Source organism: Eutrigla gurnardus (assembly GCF_963514095.1).
Source record: "Eutrigla gurnardus genome assembly, chromosome: 16".
Taxonomy (NCBI): domain Eukaryota; kingdom Metazoa; phylum Chordata; class Actinopteri; order Perciformes; family Triglidae; genus Eutrigla; species Eutrigla gurnardus.
The window spans coordinates 8,584,677-8,598,838 of NC_139927.1; the positions used below are offsets into that span (position 1 = coordinate 8,584,677).

The 14,162-nt window shown below is 43.5% G+C and overlaps 1 protein-coding gene across 8 annotated transcripts in view; it reads left to right on the forward strand.

Moving 5' to 3' along the window:
• The window catches only part of nhsl1b (NHS-like 1b), an 89,924-nt gene that overhangs the window by 40,084 nt on the left and 35,678 nt on the right, over window positions 1-14,162 (forward strand). Inside the window, exon 1 of one of the 8 annotated variants that reach the window (XM_084030072.1) lies at window positions 3,350-3,493. The exons of 6 other annotated variants lie outside the window; for them this stretch is intronic. In XM_084030072.1, the coding sequence (XP_083886198.1) occupies window positions 3,478-3,493 (16 nt within the window). In that variant the 5' untranslated portion in view covers window positions 3,350-3,477. Of the gene's footprint in view, window positions 1-3,349; window positions 3,494-11,188; window positions 11,499-14,162 lie in introns of those variants that run through there. One more of the 8 variants, XM_084030069.1, reaches the window with a different exon arrangement.

Below are 14,162 nucleotides of genomic sequence, written 5' to 3' on the forward strand. Positions count from 1 at the left end.
GTAGTCTATGTGTAAATCCAGATTAGCAGATGATAATTCGCTGTAGGGGGAGAAATGATGTATTAACCAGCAAGGCCTCATTAAATGACAGGCATGGAAATCTGGTGATGTGGCCCACAGCCCAGGGCACATAAACACTCTGCTGAACACAGAAATACACACACACACACACACACGCACACACAAATCTTTAAGGAAATATATGTTAAAAGTACTACACTTTTAAATGTTTCTAATCTTTGTTTTCTGTCTTTCTCTCCTATGTGCTGACATTGACATGGCGATTTTTAGGTAAGTCACATCTTTTTCTTTCTGATCTGAATAACCTCCTTTTTAGGTCTATTAATCCATCCCAGATCAGCCTTTATGTATGCTGAAAACCCCTACAAAGCCTTCCACATGTCGCAGTCGAGTTTTAGCCTGTTTTAAATCGCATTAACTTGTATTTCCCACTAAAAACCAAATCTCTGACTTGCATCACCCACCTTTTTTTTTTGTATCCTATTGTATGTATCCTATTACCTTTGTGTTACTGGATCTAATCCGTGAATTCCCTATCTCGATGACGGGGAGGGGGAGGTAGAGGAAAAACAAGAGATTATATTTGTGATCATGATTTCAGCACATAAGGGGATAGAGGTTTAAGGCTTATGTCGACATAATAATGTCCCACCACAATCCAGAGGTGAGAGATTATAATCCACATACACAGGAGCTGTGTCTTCTGAGATTTTCGCTTTATTGCTGATTACTGATCATCTGTTTTAACTGAGAGACCCGGTTAGGTCCGATTCCTTCTCATTGCGTGTTTATCTGTCCGCCCTGCCGGAGCGTAACACGTAACGTATTTCTTATCTGCGTGTGTCATTTCGCTTTATCTTGCAATGACGCAAAGCTCAGAGAAGACAGTAGCAACATGTTGCGTTTGTGATGTGCAGCACGCCGAGTTACTGACTGATATTTAAGATAAGATATTGCCTGTAGGACCTTTGACACAATCGAGCCCTTATTAAAGTGTTTTATTCGTAGACAAAGACTGTATTTTGGAGGATGACAACAATGATCAGTTGGAATGCCTCTGAATGCAGTCTTTATATGCTGTTGTTACAGTACAAGACTGCCATTTACCCAGAATAACTACTGTCTCAGTCCAATGCTGAACACAATTTTTAAATCTTTAATAAAATGAACAACGTTGTAAATCAATCAGACTTTATAGACTATATAATTAATTTCCAATTTAGATCATAAATACAACCCAAGTATTGCAAAAATATGACAAAAATTATAATAAATATAAATGAATATGAAATGAAAACTGATAGATAAATAATTGGTGCCATTAATTAGAATGGAAGCCTCAAATGAATGATCTGATGATGTCATCTGCAGCAATGCTTCGTGACATCATGATTCATTACATTTTGTTTCCATTGCATTCGTCACATTTTGCTTTTAATCAACACACAGACATTTTTCACCTCAGCCAAGCATAAACATTTTTGCAATATTTCACTTTTTTCTGTTCAGTAACTGGTTGTGACCTTCTTATGAAAGGAGGCAAAAAAAAGCAGGAGAAAAAATGCAATAACTACGATGACATTTCTTTTAACATAATTGATTTAGAGTAGAGCAGAAATTGCACCACTTAAGCTTTGTGAGAGGAGAGTTTAGGCTGACCTCAAGTGTTTCACCACAGTCGAGGATTTGGTGGTAAAGCCATTATGGTCGATGAAGCATCCAATTAAGGTGGAGGTTTGATGAAGTCAGGTTTTATTGTCTGGTTAGGTGGGTCTATTCAGGGCTTTGTGTGTTTTCAAGTGTTGATTATTCCCAGGGTTGGGTTTTTCGCCATTCTAAAAATTCTCATTTTTTATATACTCACTCATACAGAGGGGCTCAATGTCTCTCTCTCTCTCTCTCTCTCTCTCTCTCTCTCTCTCTCTCTCTCTCTCTCTCTCTCTCTCTCTCTCTCTCTCTCTCTCTCTCACACACACACACACACACACACACACACACACACACACACACACACACACACACACACACACACACCAATCAGCCGGTAATTGGGGACATCTGGTCGAGACGTGTCATAACATGAAAGCCATATTGGGGTCGGATTAACATGATCATAACACACTAACATACACAAATCCAGTCACATGATAGTACATGTTTTACAAATGTTTGAGACACTGTACTGCTGTATTTATTGTAATCATATCACAGTTATTTTTATTAATTTTTTTGGGGGGAACCTGTATGCAGAAGTAACAAACCACACCCTACCAAAAATGGCTGCTTGCCAAACAGACCAGTGTATTATGTTGCATTGTCTGACCAGCAAACCTGATGGAGAGACTTGGCAAAGACTTCCTATCATCATAAATGATGAGTAACTATTGAAAGGATTATAACCCATTGTTTCAGTAGAATAAGTTTTGAATTTAGATGTCCAGTCTGGAGTAAGCCAACTTTATGTTGACACAATTACTCTCAATTATCGTCTATGGGTTCAGATTTTGGCACCCATCAAAGGACACCTGTGTGATTTTCCTCATATTTTATGTCATCTTAGTATTCTAATGTCACTGAATCCCATACCTATGTACTCCTTTCTCAGTTTAGGTGATCTACGAACCGCTTCCATTGTACTCTTGAAGTTGAACAAGACATAAGTTCCAACTTTACACCAAAAGGCAAACGGCAGTTTGACTTGATAGTGTTTCCAAAGTCTGTGAGCGATCATCCCTCTTAGCTGCTGCACAATCAGAGCGGCCAGCGCCGAGGGTTTGGGATGCACCAAGCTAGTAGCTGCTCCTGATAACAAACAGTTGAATTGTGGGGATTAAAGTGATTATATTTGATCAGCGCACAATGGGTCGGCCTCAAGCCGGGGGCCCCCTGCCTCTCTCTGAACTGCTGACTGCCCAGATTCCCTACAATCACAACCCTGAACGAGGCTCGCGCCCTTGTTTGCGTTTTGTAAAAAAGTTTGTTTTGATTTTTGGCTGCCCTAGGTTTTTTGTATCTGCATTTAGAGACGAACGTCATGGGTGGACGGCAGCTTGGGGAGTTTTAGATCAAGGCTGGGCTTCTTAACACCGATGGGGTGGAGAGGGGCGGGTGTCAGCGTGGTACACAGACATTCACAGATGCAGGGAGAGAAGGGAAGCAGTGTGAGGGGGTCGTCAAGCAGTTTCCTGCGGTGTAGAAGTTGGCGTGCTGCCACTCCGAGTGTGTGCACGCATGTGTGTGCATGTGTGTGAGGGGAGAACGAGAGCACGAGAGGGAGGGAGATGGCGAGAGAGGCACCAGGAGAGAGGAGTGTATGTGTCAGGATCCGTGCGTCCGTGTGTGAACGCTTTGACCGAGCAGTGTAGAGAAAGAGGGGGAGAGGAAAGGAGGGCAAGAAAGAGCAAGATTCGGAAAGACCGTTTCCTTGCGGATACATGGAGATATAAGTGAAGAGTCATGTTCTGTCTGAAAGGTAAGTGAGTGTGTGTGTGTGTGTGTGTGTGTGTGAGTGTGTGTGTGTTCATTACATGAATGTGTTTGCATCACCCCGGTGTGAGCGTGCAGGACTTTTTTCCCCGCAGACTTTTTGAGACAAAGAAAACTACACCATCTCTCTCCTCTCTGTGTGGAAAGTAATCTCTGTCACAGCGGCTTCCTTCTTCACAATATCCTTCCTCATGTGTTTTTCTTTAGTGAAGGGAAACCCTCCTTCTTTCTCACTTTAATCATTTCCTCCTTTGTTCTCCTTTTTCTGACTCTGATTCGTTCAGGTTCGCTGACTTTAATCCCACTTCTCCTTTTTTCTCTCCTGTCTATTTGCCTTTTGATTGCTCTTCCTCTCTCTTCCCTTCTGAAGCGGTTAGTACTGAAATTGAAACTTCTACATTCAACTTTGAATTTGCTTTTTCTCGGGAGTGCGCTTTGGCGGAGACGAGAGGCGTGCGTGTGTGTGTTCGGTGCGTGTTGTCCACAGTAACAGCTGGCGAAGCTGCTGTTCCTGGCCTGATGTCCTGCAAAGTGTGGCCATATGTCGGCTGTTACTTGACTGACCAGTTAAAGTGAGATGAGGGGTAAACTGGTTCCTCTTTTACTGGCAGCCTAATTGTTGCATCTGTGTCCGTTCTCACTGATTCATTCCTTGGCTGTATTACAGTATACTTTATGCCTAATCTATGAGTGCATGACTCTGTAACGACACGAGCTCTTCCCTCTTTGTTTAACACAAACACGGACTTCACCTTCAGGGTTGTATCAATGATTGAGACGTGAAGAAGTCCGTGAGATGATGTGATGCTTTTCACTTGAAGGAAAAACTGCAGCTCTGGTCTTGGCATCAGGAGATTTACTTCAGTTGCCTCCCTGGTTGATAAATGTATGTTTATGCACAGATATAAGAACTTTCACTGGATCTTTATGATTTAGACTCAGTAAATGTGAAGACAGCACTCTACTGCACAAAAGTGTGGGAAAGTACTTGAACAAACAATGTTGATTATTCCTGTATAAAACCATTAACGGTCTTGACTGTCACTCTACATATTTTAGTAGGTCGTTTTTATGAATAATAACGTTTTGACAGTGTATTTTGGATTAGTTTGCTCTTGTTGTCCAGCAACAGTCAGGCTACATTATATTAGTCAAATGCAGGAAATAACCGAAGATTTGGAAAAAAATATGTGGGAACTCCAGGCCTGCAGATGCAGTTAAATAAAGAACAATAAGGTCCTCGGCTGCGGCCTACTAAATGGTCCAAACTGCTCCTACTACGACCACCGCCACCACAGCATTTTCACTTTCTCAAATTTGTAGATTTATGTCTTCCAGAAAAGAGGAGCTGTAGTCTGAACACTGCAACTATTTATGGCAAATATACCACTTCATCAGCCGTATGCAGTAATTTATGTCGTCAGTTACTCTGTTTTCACACTATGTGGCCGGTTGGATGAAGAATATAGAGAGAAACAGATGTGGGCGTTGAGTTGGAGGAAAGAAAATAAAAGTTTTGTTAGATGAAGTTTTTTTGAAGTAGATGTTTAACTTTATATGTCTTTGCTTTATTCTGACCCACAAACCAGTTGGACGGTAACAGGAAGGTCTATTCCCTCTTACACGTTCACATCTTCCTGTTGAAATTATTGATAATATGTAAAATGTTTAAAAGTTGTCATGCTCAGTTAAAGTCAAAAGCGCCATTACTAGTTTCCGGGCTTCAAAAGATAAGACAAACTGACCCAAATACTGTGCATTACGTTAAACACCGTGATCCAACCAGTAGATTACTATACGTCGTTGCCTGCTTATGTTATGATTCAAACAAGTCCTCTCCGTAGAGGTTGCCAACTCGGGGGCAGATGTGACACATTTTCAGTTCACGTTCGTCCCCATCCAGCCAGAGTGGATTCTCATCTATTTTGACCACACACTCACTTCCCCATCTCCCGCTGTAAAGCCTTGCATTTTAGTGTAAGCCCTTTGCTAGCCAGCCAGACCACTTGGTGTGGCTTTTGGTTGGTGTTACATAAGTTATTTCTGCACTTGAGCTCCACTCCAGTATAATATGTTAGCCCAGAAAGAAGACATTCGATTGGGACTGAGCAGGGATTAGTTGGGAGTGATTTTTGGAAACCTCATTCTCGCCCTAATTGGAGGTTTCCTGCAGCGCGACGGGTATAGAAATGCAATATTTCTGTCCATGTTAGTGAACGTAAGCCCTGTCAAGAAAAACACATCGCAGAGAATTCATCTGACATCCTTGCTGTGAGGGCAGCTCGAGCCATGTCCAAATCTGGAAGAACATGTCCTTTGCTGAGTGGAACTTGTTTGTTCTGGTTTGTTCTCAACCTCTGATTGCAGTTCATTCAGATGTGTCAGCTTTATCACGGCTTCAGATGTTTTGGTTACGGACAGCTGTTGGGGAGCTTTGGTGGTTTTGTGCTGTTGGTCTGAAGAAACAAGACATTTGAATGCATCGCCTTAGACTTTAGGAACTTGTCTTTTCTTTAGGAAGGGCATTTTTGACTATTTTGTTTTTCAATTTTTACTGACCTGTTGAGTCATCGCTTAACCGAGAAAATAATCAGCAGATTAATCGTTAATTGAATTGTTTGTAAGGGGCAAAAAGTGAAGGCCAGCTCCACCTGGAAATGAGAAGCTGTTACCTGAATATCACGTATCCTTAATTTCAGCCTCACGTGTCGGCATGTATGCGTGTCCCACGTGGAGGATCATGTTTTAAAAGTGTGTCTCTTTTATATATATGTAGAGATGCAAGCATCTGGATGTACTACCTGCACGTGTGTGAATACAATTCCAGGAATGTGTACACACACTCGGGAAGGCTGCAGGAACGCGGTGTGGTTTTTCTCCGGGGCGGCCGTGTTAGATTCAGCCCACGGGGCAGTGACCCATATAGCTATAAGTGTAAACCTATATTTAACCTCAACTCCTTCGTGACATTTTACTTGGGATTCTCAACCACCTGGCTATATGGCACCTACACATCAGATCAAACAGGTCTTTGGATAGGGAAGTTCTGGACCAACATGGGTGAGTGGTTATGATCACGGTCTAATCGGCAATTTTTTTATCTATTATTAAAACAGAAATAGTAGTCTTGACCGCTTTTAACTAGTTAATATTTTTATATTTTTGGCATAATTGCAACGACATCAGTGTTGGCATTATTCGTTTTTTTTTAGTAAATTGTGCAGCCTTAAAAGCAGAACCTTTGCAAGAAACATTTGCATGTGTTTTTGCATAATTGGTTTTGAATAACAGATCCCATGCAATAACATTTCATTTCATGTTTCAGAAAGTGGCAGATAAAAAAAATGTTTAGCAATGATGCGTAATTAACAAAGTTGTTAAAAATCCTTTTTTTAGCAACCTCATTAAACGTCCATCAGCCCCTCAATAACCAAAGCACCTGTGCTGTGTGTCTGGAGAGACCGTGACCCCTTGACCCGAGGTTGACCCGCTACCTGCCCTCTGGCCTTGTGGGTAGTGGTGTTGATGGATGTTCTCACACTCGTTGTGGCAGGCTGCTTATCTCCAGTGGAGGGTAAGAGATGAGCAGGAGAGAGGTGTTGAAATGTAGACAGCAAAATCTGTGTTTCCAGTGTGACATAGCAGGATTTTAAAGCCACTTATAACTTTAAATAAAAAACGCAACATTGGTAAATATTGGACGGGTTTCCTTGAAAATTTGAACTTTAATAAAAACGTAGAAATGAGTAACTTTGCTAATTTAACTTTAAGGTCTATCTTAAAGGGACTTAGGGCAGGATCAAGAAATAAGACTCAACAGTGACACGACGGCCGTTAGGGTAACTGCAGCCATCTGCCAAGCCGGCGCGGTAGCGCGCACGAACTCTTCAGTGCAGCTGATGCTGTGACACGGTTATTTATTTACTCGCTGTTCACGTGACTGTTTACTACAAGCCCTCCGCACATGCCTCCGCGGAACTACGTTGGTAGCATACATCTGCGAACCGCATCATGTCAAGCCACGAAGTAAGTAAACAAGTGTTTATTTTAGTGTAACTTTAGGATGACGAATTGCCGCTGATAAAACCTTCGTTTTCTTCTTGGTATTACTTTGTAGTGGACTTTGTGTGGTGGTGGGTCGTTTTCCGGCCGAAGCAGAGTCCATTACTACACATACAGTACTTGAGTCCACCGCGCTTGTCTTCTTCTGGTCTCCAAGCCGTCGAGTACGCGCATTCAGCGTCATTTGACGTCACGTCCGCCGGACTGCGCGGGAAATTCGGACCACGAATTGCAGTACATCATGCAGCACACAGCCTGTTCAAGGCAATGGGGAGATATGTGTGTGGTCTCATTCTTTTTGGTTTTGAACGCTTCATCACCCATTAGCATTAAAAGACTTAAAGTGAATGTTTATTTTTTCACAAATCCTGCCCTAAGTCCCTTTAATCCTCACGTTGCAGAACCTAATTTTAAATTAATGTTTAATTGCCCCCATTGATCATTTTTGCAAAAGCTAATTATGCAAAATGTTATACCAGCATGGGACTTGAAGAAGAACCTTAGAGCGAGATGTTGACCTCTAAGGAAGTCAAACTCTTCCAAAAGAGAACGAGATCTCTGGTCTTGGTAGGGAAACAATAGATGTTGAAGTTCCAATCACCTGTGAATGGACTCTGTCAGTACTTCAGTGAAAAGTGTTTACAAATTCATGGAGTTTATTTTTGGGGGAAAATCTCAAAAGTTTTGAAAGATTTAGGAGTCACTAAGTGGGGACTTACTGTATTTTTAGTATGAGAGGAGGTTTGTTAGGAGGAGGGCGTTAAGCTGCTGGTGTTTTCAGGGACAATGCTGGAAAGGTTTTGTTGTGGGTGAAGTTTCAAAAAGACAATGGCCGACCCCCTGTGGACGACTGGATGACTTCCCCAGTCCGAGGAGTAACTCAGCGTGCAGGTGCTCCTCTCATTCCATTCAGATCTATGCGTATCCACGGTAACCATTGTCCCTCCGCTAAAGCCATCCGTTTTGCCTTCCCCCACTCACAACACACACACACACACAATATTCAGACACAGGAGAGTTTATATACACACAAGCACATAAACACATGCATTGATACACAATATTATCCCTCCCTGCTTGAACTGGATGTTGCACTGTTCAAGATTTGGGTGCACACCAGACATAATCCCCATTCATAGACAGTGGGCTGGGAGAGCCTGGCTGCCGTGCATGCGGGGTCTGGACAAGACCTGAACATTCACAGCCAAAGTGAGGCACACGCGACATTTGTTCTGATATGTGTGTGTGTTTGAGTATACGACCGTCACCATCATGAAGACGTACCTCCTCGTTAAAAATGCCAATAATGTCTGTTTGTCTGTGTGTCACTTTAAAAACCTGTTATGCGTGCAGGTCTGCATGACTACACGCCCACTGATGTTGTTCTCCGTGTGAACATTATGACCCACTGTGTCTATGTGTTGGTGGATTTGGGGCAACAACGGTGTTAAGTGCAATTTAGGCCACGGTCTGAATCTTTTGGCTCGCCCCGTGGGCTACGTGTCCACCCGGTGTTTTATATGTGTGTGTGTGCAGTGGTTTGTCCATTATGATCTGTGTGTGTGTGCGCAGTGGTTTTGGTTTTGTAATCAGCTTGTGTGTTGGCTGACTCACCCGTGCTGTGGAAATGATAACCATCGGTAATGGCTGTTTTAGCCTCTGGCTATCCGCTGAGGCTTTGGCAGGGCCACAACCACACAAATACACACATTGACAGTCTCTCCCTACTCCCACAAAGTTGTAATAGGTTCATGAGCGTAGCAGGGCTGCCGTTAACGATTATTTTCATTATGGAGTAATCTGCCGATTTATTTTTCAGTCTATGAAATGTATAAAAAAGTGTCCATCCCACTTTCACACAGTTAAGGTGATGTTTTAAAAATGTTCAGTTTACAATGACATGAAACAGAGAAAAGAAGCAAATCCTTACATTGGAGAAGTTGGAACCAGAGAAGAGTATGTCTGTTGTATGGTGTCAGCGTCCACCAGAGGGAGACATTTACTTTAGTGTTGTCAAGAAGTTCTTGCCATCTTTTTTTAATTTTTCTCATGTCTTTTTCACATTGTTTTCATTAATGTCTGCATATCTGGTGGTTGACTTTTCATTGGAAAATGTGCCATCACTAGTATCCTGTCTTTCCTTTTGTCCAGTCCTCTGCTGGTCTATTAATCTGATCATATCAATAAGGTTAGCCTACCTCATTACCAAGCTGATTAAGGATCATGCACACACTTACACACTTGGCAGGTTAGTCTGAAGTTTGTGTGGCTACTCTTAACCTGTGTTTAGCTGCTTACTGTGTTCATCTGCTGCTGGCTATGCTTACATCTGTTTTATTAGGCTGTCAGGTAAATACCTCTTGGTCCATCTGTGCCTCACTCTGCTCCTCTGTTAGTTCAGCTCAAGTGTAACTTATCGAAGCTTTGAAACGTGTCTTCCTTGTGTGCGTTTTGTCTACTTGAAATAATTAGATCGTGTATACATCGGTCGAGCGAGTGTAAACACGAGGCAGCAGCTTGATATTTGCCACGCCTGCAGCTTTCTTCGCATTTGAGTTTGCGTCATCCGAGTTAACCAGCTGACTGATATCACGCCAAGTGTTCTTGAACTTCTACACATTTGAGCACTGAAGGTGATGTAGTTAATTATCTTCAGCCTGGTGTCCATCTGTGTGTGTGTGTGTGTGTCTGCCACAATCGGAGGCTAGGGCTGGAGGCTGGATAATCTGGGTTTACAGATTAGAACAGCAGCACTGAGGAGCAGAGGAAAGAGGGAGGGAGGAGGAGCTGAGAGGGAGCATCGGTGGTGTTCTGTCCAGGATGGATTGAGAAAGAGGACGGAGGACGCTCAAGAGACACTGCAAACTTGTCTGAACACTCTGTTGGAAGATATTGAACAAATTAGACGCTCACCATTTTTGGTCATGAACTGATTTCTTGACTTTTTGTGGATCATCTTTCGCACAAGTTGTCGTGATGCTTCTGAGTCATTGCAAAGGATAGCACAGCTTTTTAGAAGAATAACATGCTTTAACCACAGGTATTTTCACTGTGGCACTGCCCTTTTGTAAAACTTTTTTTTTTCATCTTTGGTGTGTTTTTGAAAGAACTTTTGGTCATATTTGAGGGGCAGAAATCCTGTTTTTGCAAGCTCCCGGGGTGTCTACCAGATGTCTGGCTTATAGTCTCTCAGGATTTTTAATAGCTGTATGCTGCAATAGTTCTGTGAAATATTTGTTCTGGAGTTAAATCTTGTAATCTAACACTGTGCATAGCCTTCCTTTGTCAGGCAAATCAATGCAAGTCAATAGGATCCCCTGAGAGAGGGAGAGGAAGGACAAAAACCGTAGGAGGAGACGGAGGGGGGATTGGGTCCCCTGTGGGTTGCAGAAACCTCCAAACCCCCGTCCTATCTTCCCTGAAAGACAGGGGGAAGCCTATTGAGGGTTTTGGAGCAAGAGGGGAGGTCTCCTTCATTCACCCCTCCTTTCCAGCACCTCCATTGCTAGTCCAGAGACAGATAGGGTCCTGCAAGAAGGAGGAGGAGTTGGGGGGCTTTGGTCCTGGATAGCACAGGGGAGGGTGGGCGTTGGAGGGGTTTAGGTCTAAGCAGGGGATGATCACATACGTGCACTGCCTCTCCTCCAAGCCGGTGGTCAGCTGCTGGCAAAGGGCCTGCTATGAGGACCCCCCTGGCCAGAAACAAACTCTTTGCTCCTTCCTGCCCGCCAACAAGATGGGGAACAGCCTCCAGCCGCAGGCCTTCCCAAGCCCCAGGCCCGCCAGGCCTGAGGGCGGCCTGCGCAAACGTCTGCTTTCAGTGTCAAAGGTCCATCAGAGACCGGACTCTCTCTGGACACCCAAACCACTACTTGGCCCAATCTTCAAAGGCTCACCGGGAAAAGCACAAATCTTCCAGGATGGCAAAGGTACAGAAGCAGCTCATATTCACTCTTGTAAAGTTTGTCAGCTTGAATTTGTGGAGTTTGAACAAACAAAATGTTAGTTTGCCAGAGATTTTAAGTGTTGTCTAACGTTAGCTCCATGTGTCTGTATGCATCAGACTGTTGTCAAGGTTTGGCTGTACTTTTATCCTCTCTCTTTGAACTCAAAGACAATTTTATAATAAGGGGGTTCTTGCCTTCAACTTAAGAGCGGGACTACCAGGTAGCAGTCTCTGTGAGCCTCTTAGTAAGACTTAGCAGACTTAACGTGACACCACATTGCTGTTTTGCTCCAGTAATGATTGTGGTGTTTTTCTTGGTTGGGAAACAGGCTCCCGCTTCAAAGAGAACTTAAGTCACCTGAGCTGTTTGTGGGCATTAATTATACGATGTGTGTCACGGTGCCAGACACTCCCGACATATGCGGCGGAAGCTTTGCCCAAGCTGGGCTTTGTCTCTTCCTATTAGTTGATTTCCATCCCCTTGTAACTGAGTGATCTGTGCTTTCTGTCTCGGTGTGTGCAGGTGTGCATCTTTATGTGTGTGTGTGTGTGTGTGTTATGCTGGGCGTCTCGTGCGGCATCTATACAGATTGTGGCTTTGTGACCTCTGAGACTTTTGGACTTTGGTGTGGTGGCGAGGCTCCAGGCTCAAGGCAAGAACTGGATGACCCTCAGGGAAAGGCTTTCATGAATACTGTCACTAATGCTGAAATACATGACCTGCCATATTGCGCATTAGCTTCTGTCTGTGAAATCCGCGTAACCGTACATTATTTGTGTATGGATGTTTGATTTCTAGTTCACTATACTTTAGGAATTCCAAGTGCTTGGATGTGTGTTTGAGCATGCATTTGTTTTCCCATGCACTATGTATGATCAGCCTCTTTGAATGTGCAAATGTGTGTCATAAGGAATGTATGCCTGCATGCATGCTTGCATCTAGACCGTACTTCACTCTCTTTTGGGACATTAGGACATCATAACACCCCTCGGTGGCCACCCCTGGGAACAATACAATAGCTGGCAGCTGGAGGTGATGGGCCAGGCCTGCAGGGAAGTGTAACAGAGCTGACGGTAAAGGGGTGATGGAGCTGATACTGCTGGGGTTACAGAGGTGACCCACTTTCCCCCTCCACCTCGACATAAAGGAGCCATTCGGGAGATAAGAGAAAGTGCTGAAGGATGTGACAGGCTCTGCCACGCGGGCATTATTTATTTGCAAAAAATGCTCAAGAAAGAACAAAATTCTTATGAAAAAGCAAGTCTAAGAACGGGAGATTTCTTTGTATTCTTTGTAATCTTACTTTGTAAGTATTTGTCCATCCACTTAGATAACTTATTTCTGAAGTCTAAGACCTTTCTTCAGTGTAACACTATGCTACAACAGACGAGTGCAGCCCTTCCTCACGCCTCCTTTGACTAACACGCCGTGACAGCTCAAGATGTCGCTGCCATGGGTACAGTATTGTCTGGGCTCTGTAGGTTGAATCAACCTCCCAGTCGCTCCGTATTCACGCACCGCTGAACAGACGACCCTCATACACACAAACACGCTCAAATTGGAGTTTCTCTACTCGGTCCTTTGTGTGTGTTTGTGTCTGTCTTCCTGTATGCATGCTCCTCATTCTGTCTCCCTGCCTTGCATGCCTTGTATTTTTGCAATTTCATTTCACCATTTAACTATTTGAAAATAGCACTACATCATGTTGGGATTTTAATAGAATTTCCATTAATTATGCAGCCCTAGTTATCACACTATTCTTTTCCTGTTTTCTGACTGACCCACATTCTTTATATAAATCTTAATTTTCTTACAGTAGATTGGACACTTTCTTCCATCCGCTCACCCCCTAGCCTTCATCTATTTGACATCAGTTTAGTGGTGGAGCAGGTGTTCCAGTAATTCCTCAATGAGAAGGCCGGTTCAGCGATCGACCAAGCAGCGCCAAAAGCTCCCGAGGGAAGAGTACCTGAGGGAGGCCCGGGCTTGTAGAGTAACTAGATGAGGCCAAATGAAATGCGGCCAGCATTTACGTGGGGAAGTGCTGGTGAGAATCAGTTAGGGTAATATAATTGTGGCGGTGGGATCCAGCAGGGGTTTGGTCTCGGCCTCAGCTCTTTGTCTTCCACACACAGACATAACCACATTTCCCATCTTTGGTGATAAAAAACCTGGGCAGTAGATTAAGAGTGCCACCCTGGAATTAAAATGACCAGCAGTCATGATGGTGCCGGTAAAATGTTATATGAAGTAATTCTAAACCAGTGCCCTGTTTGAGCTTAAGGCGACACAGTAGCCAGTATTTGTCTCAGGCTATGCAGTGAACCGTTCAGTGAAATACCTTTCGTGACAACAAGATTTATTAGTTTGAAGGCTTACAGCTGCACTCGTGCATGCCCAAACATAGATGAGTGAAGACAAGTACACACTTACTGAATGTGCATGAAAACCCCCCAATAACAAGTTGGAGGTGGCAGAACAATAGAGGAGAGAGCATGACACGCAGCGTAATGAGATGAAGGGAAGAGGGGGATTTCACTCTCTCTCTCTCACACACACACACACACACACACACACACACACTTTCACTCTCTTTTGGGAATTGGGGGTCAGGGGTTGCTTAGATCATTCAACTGTAAAATGGGT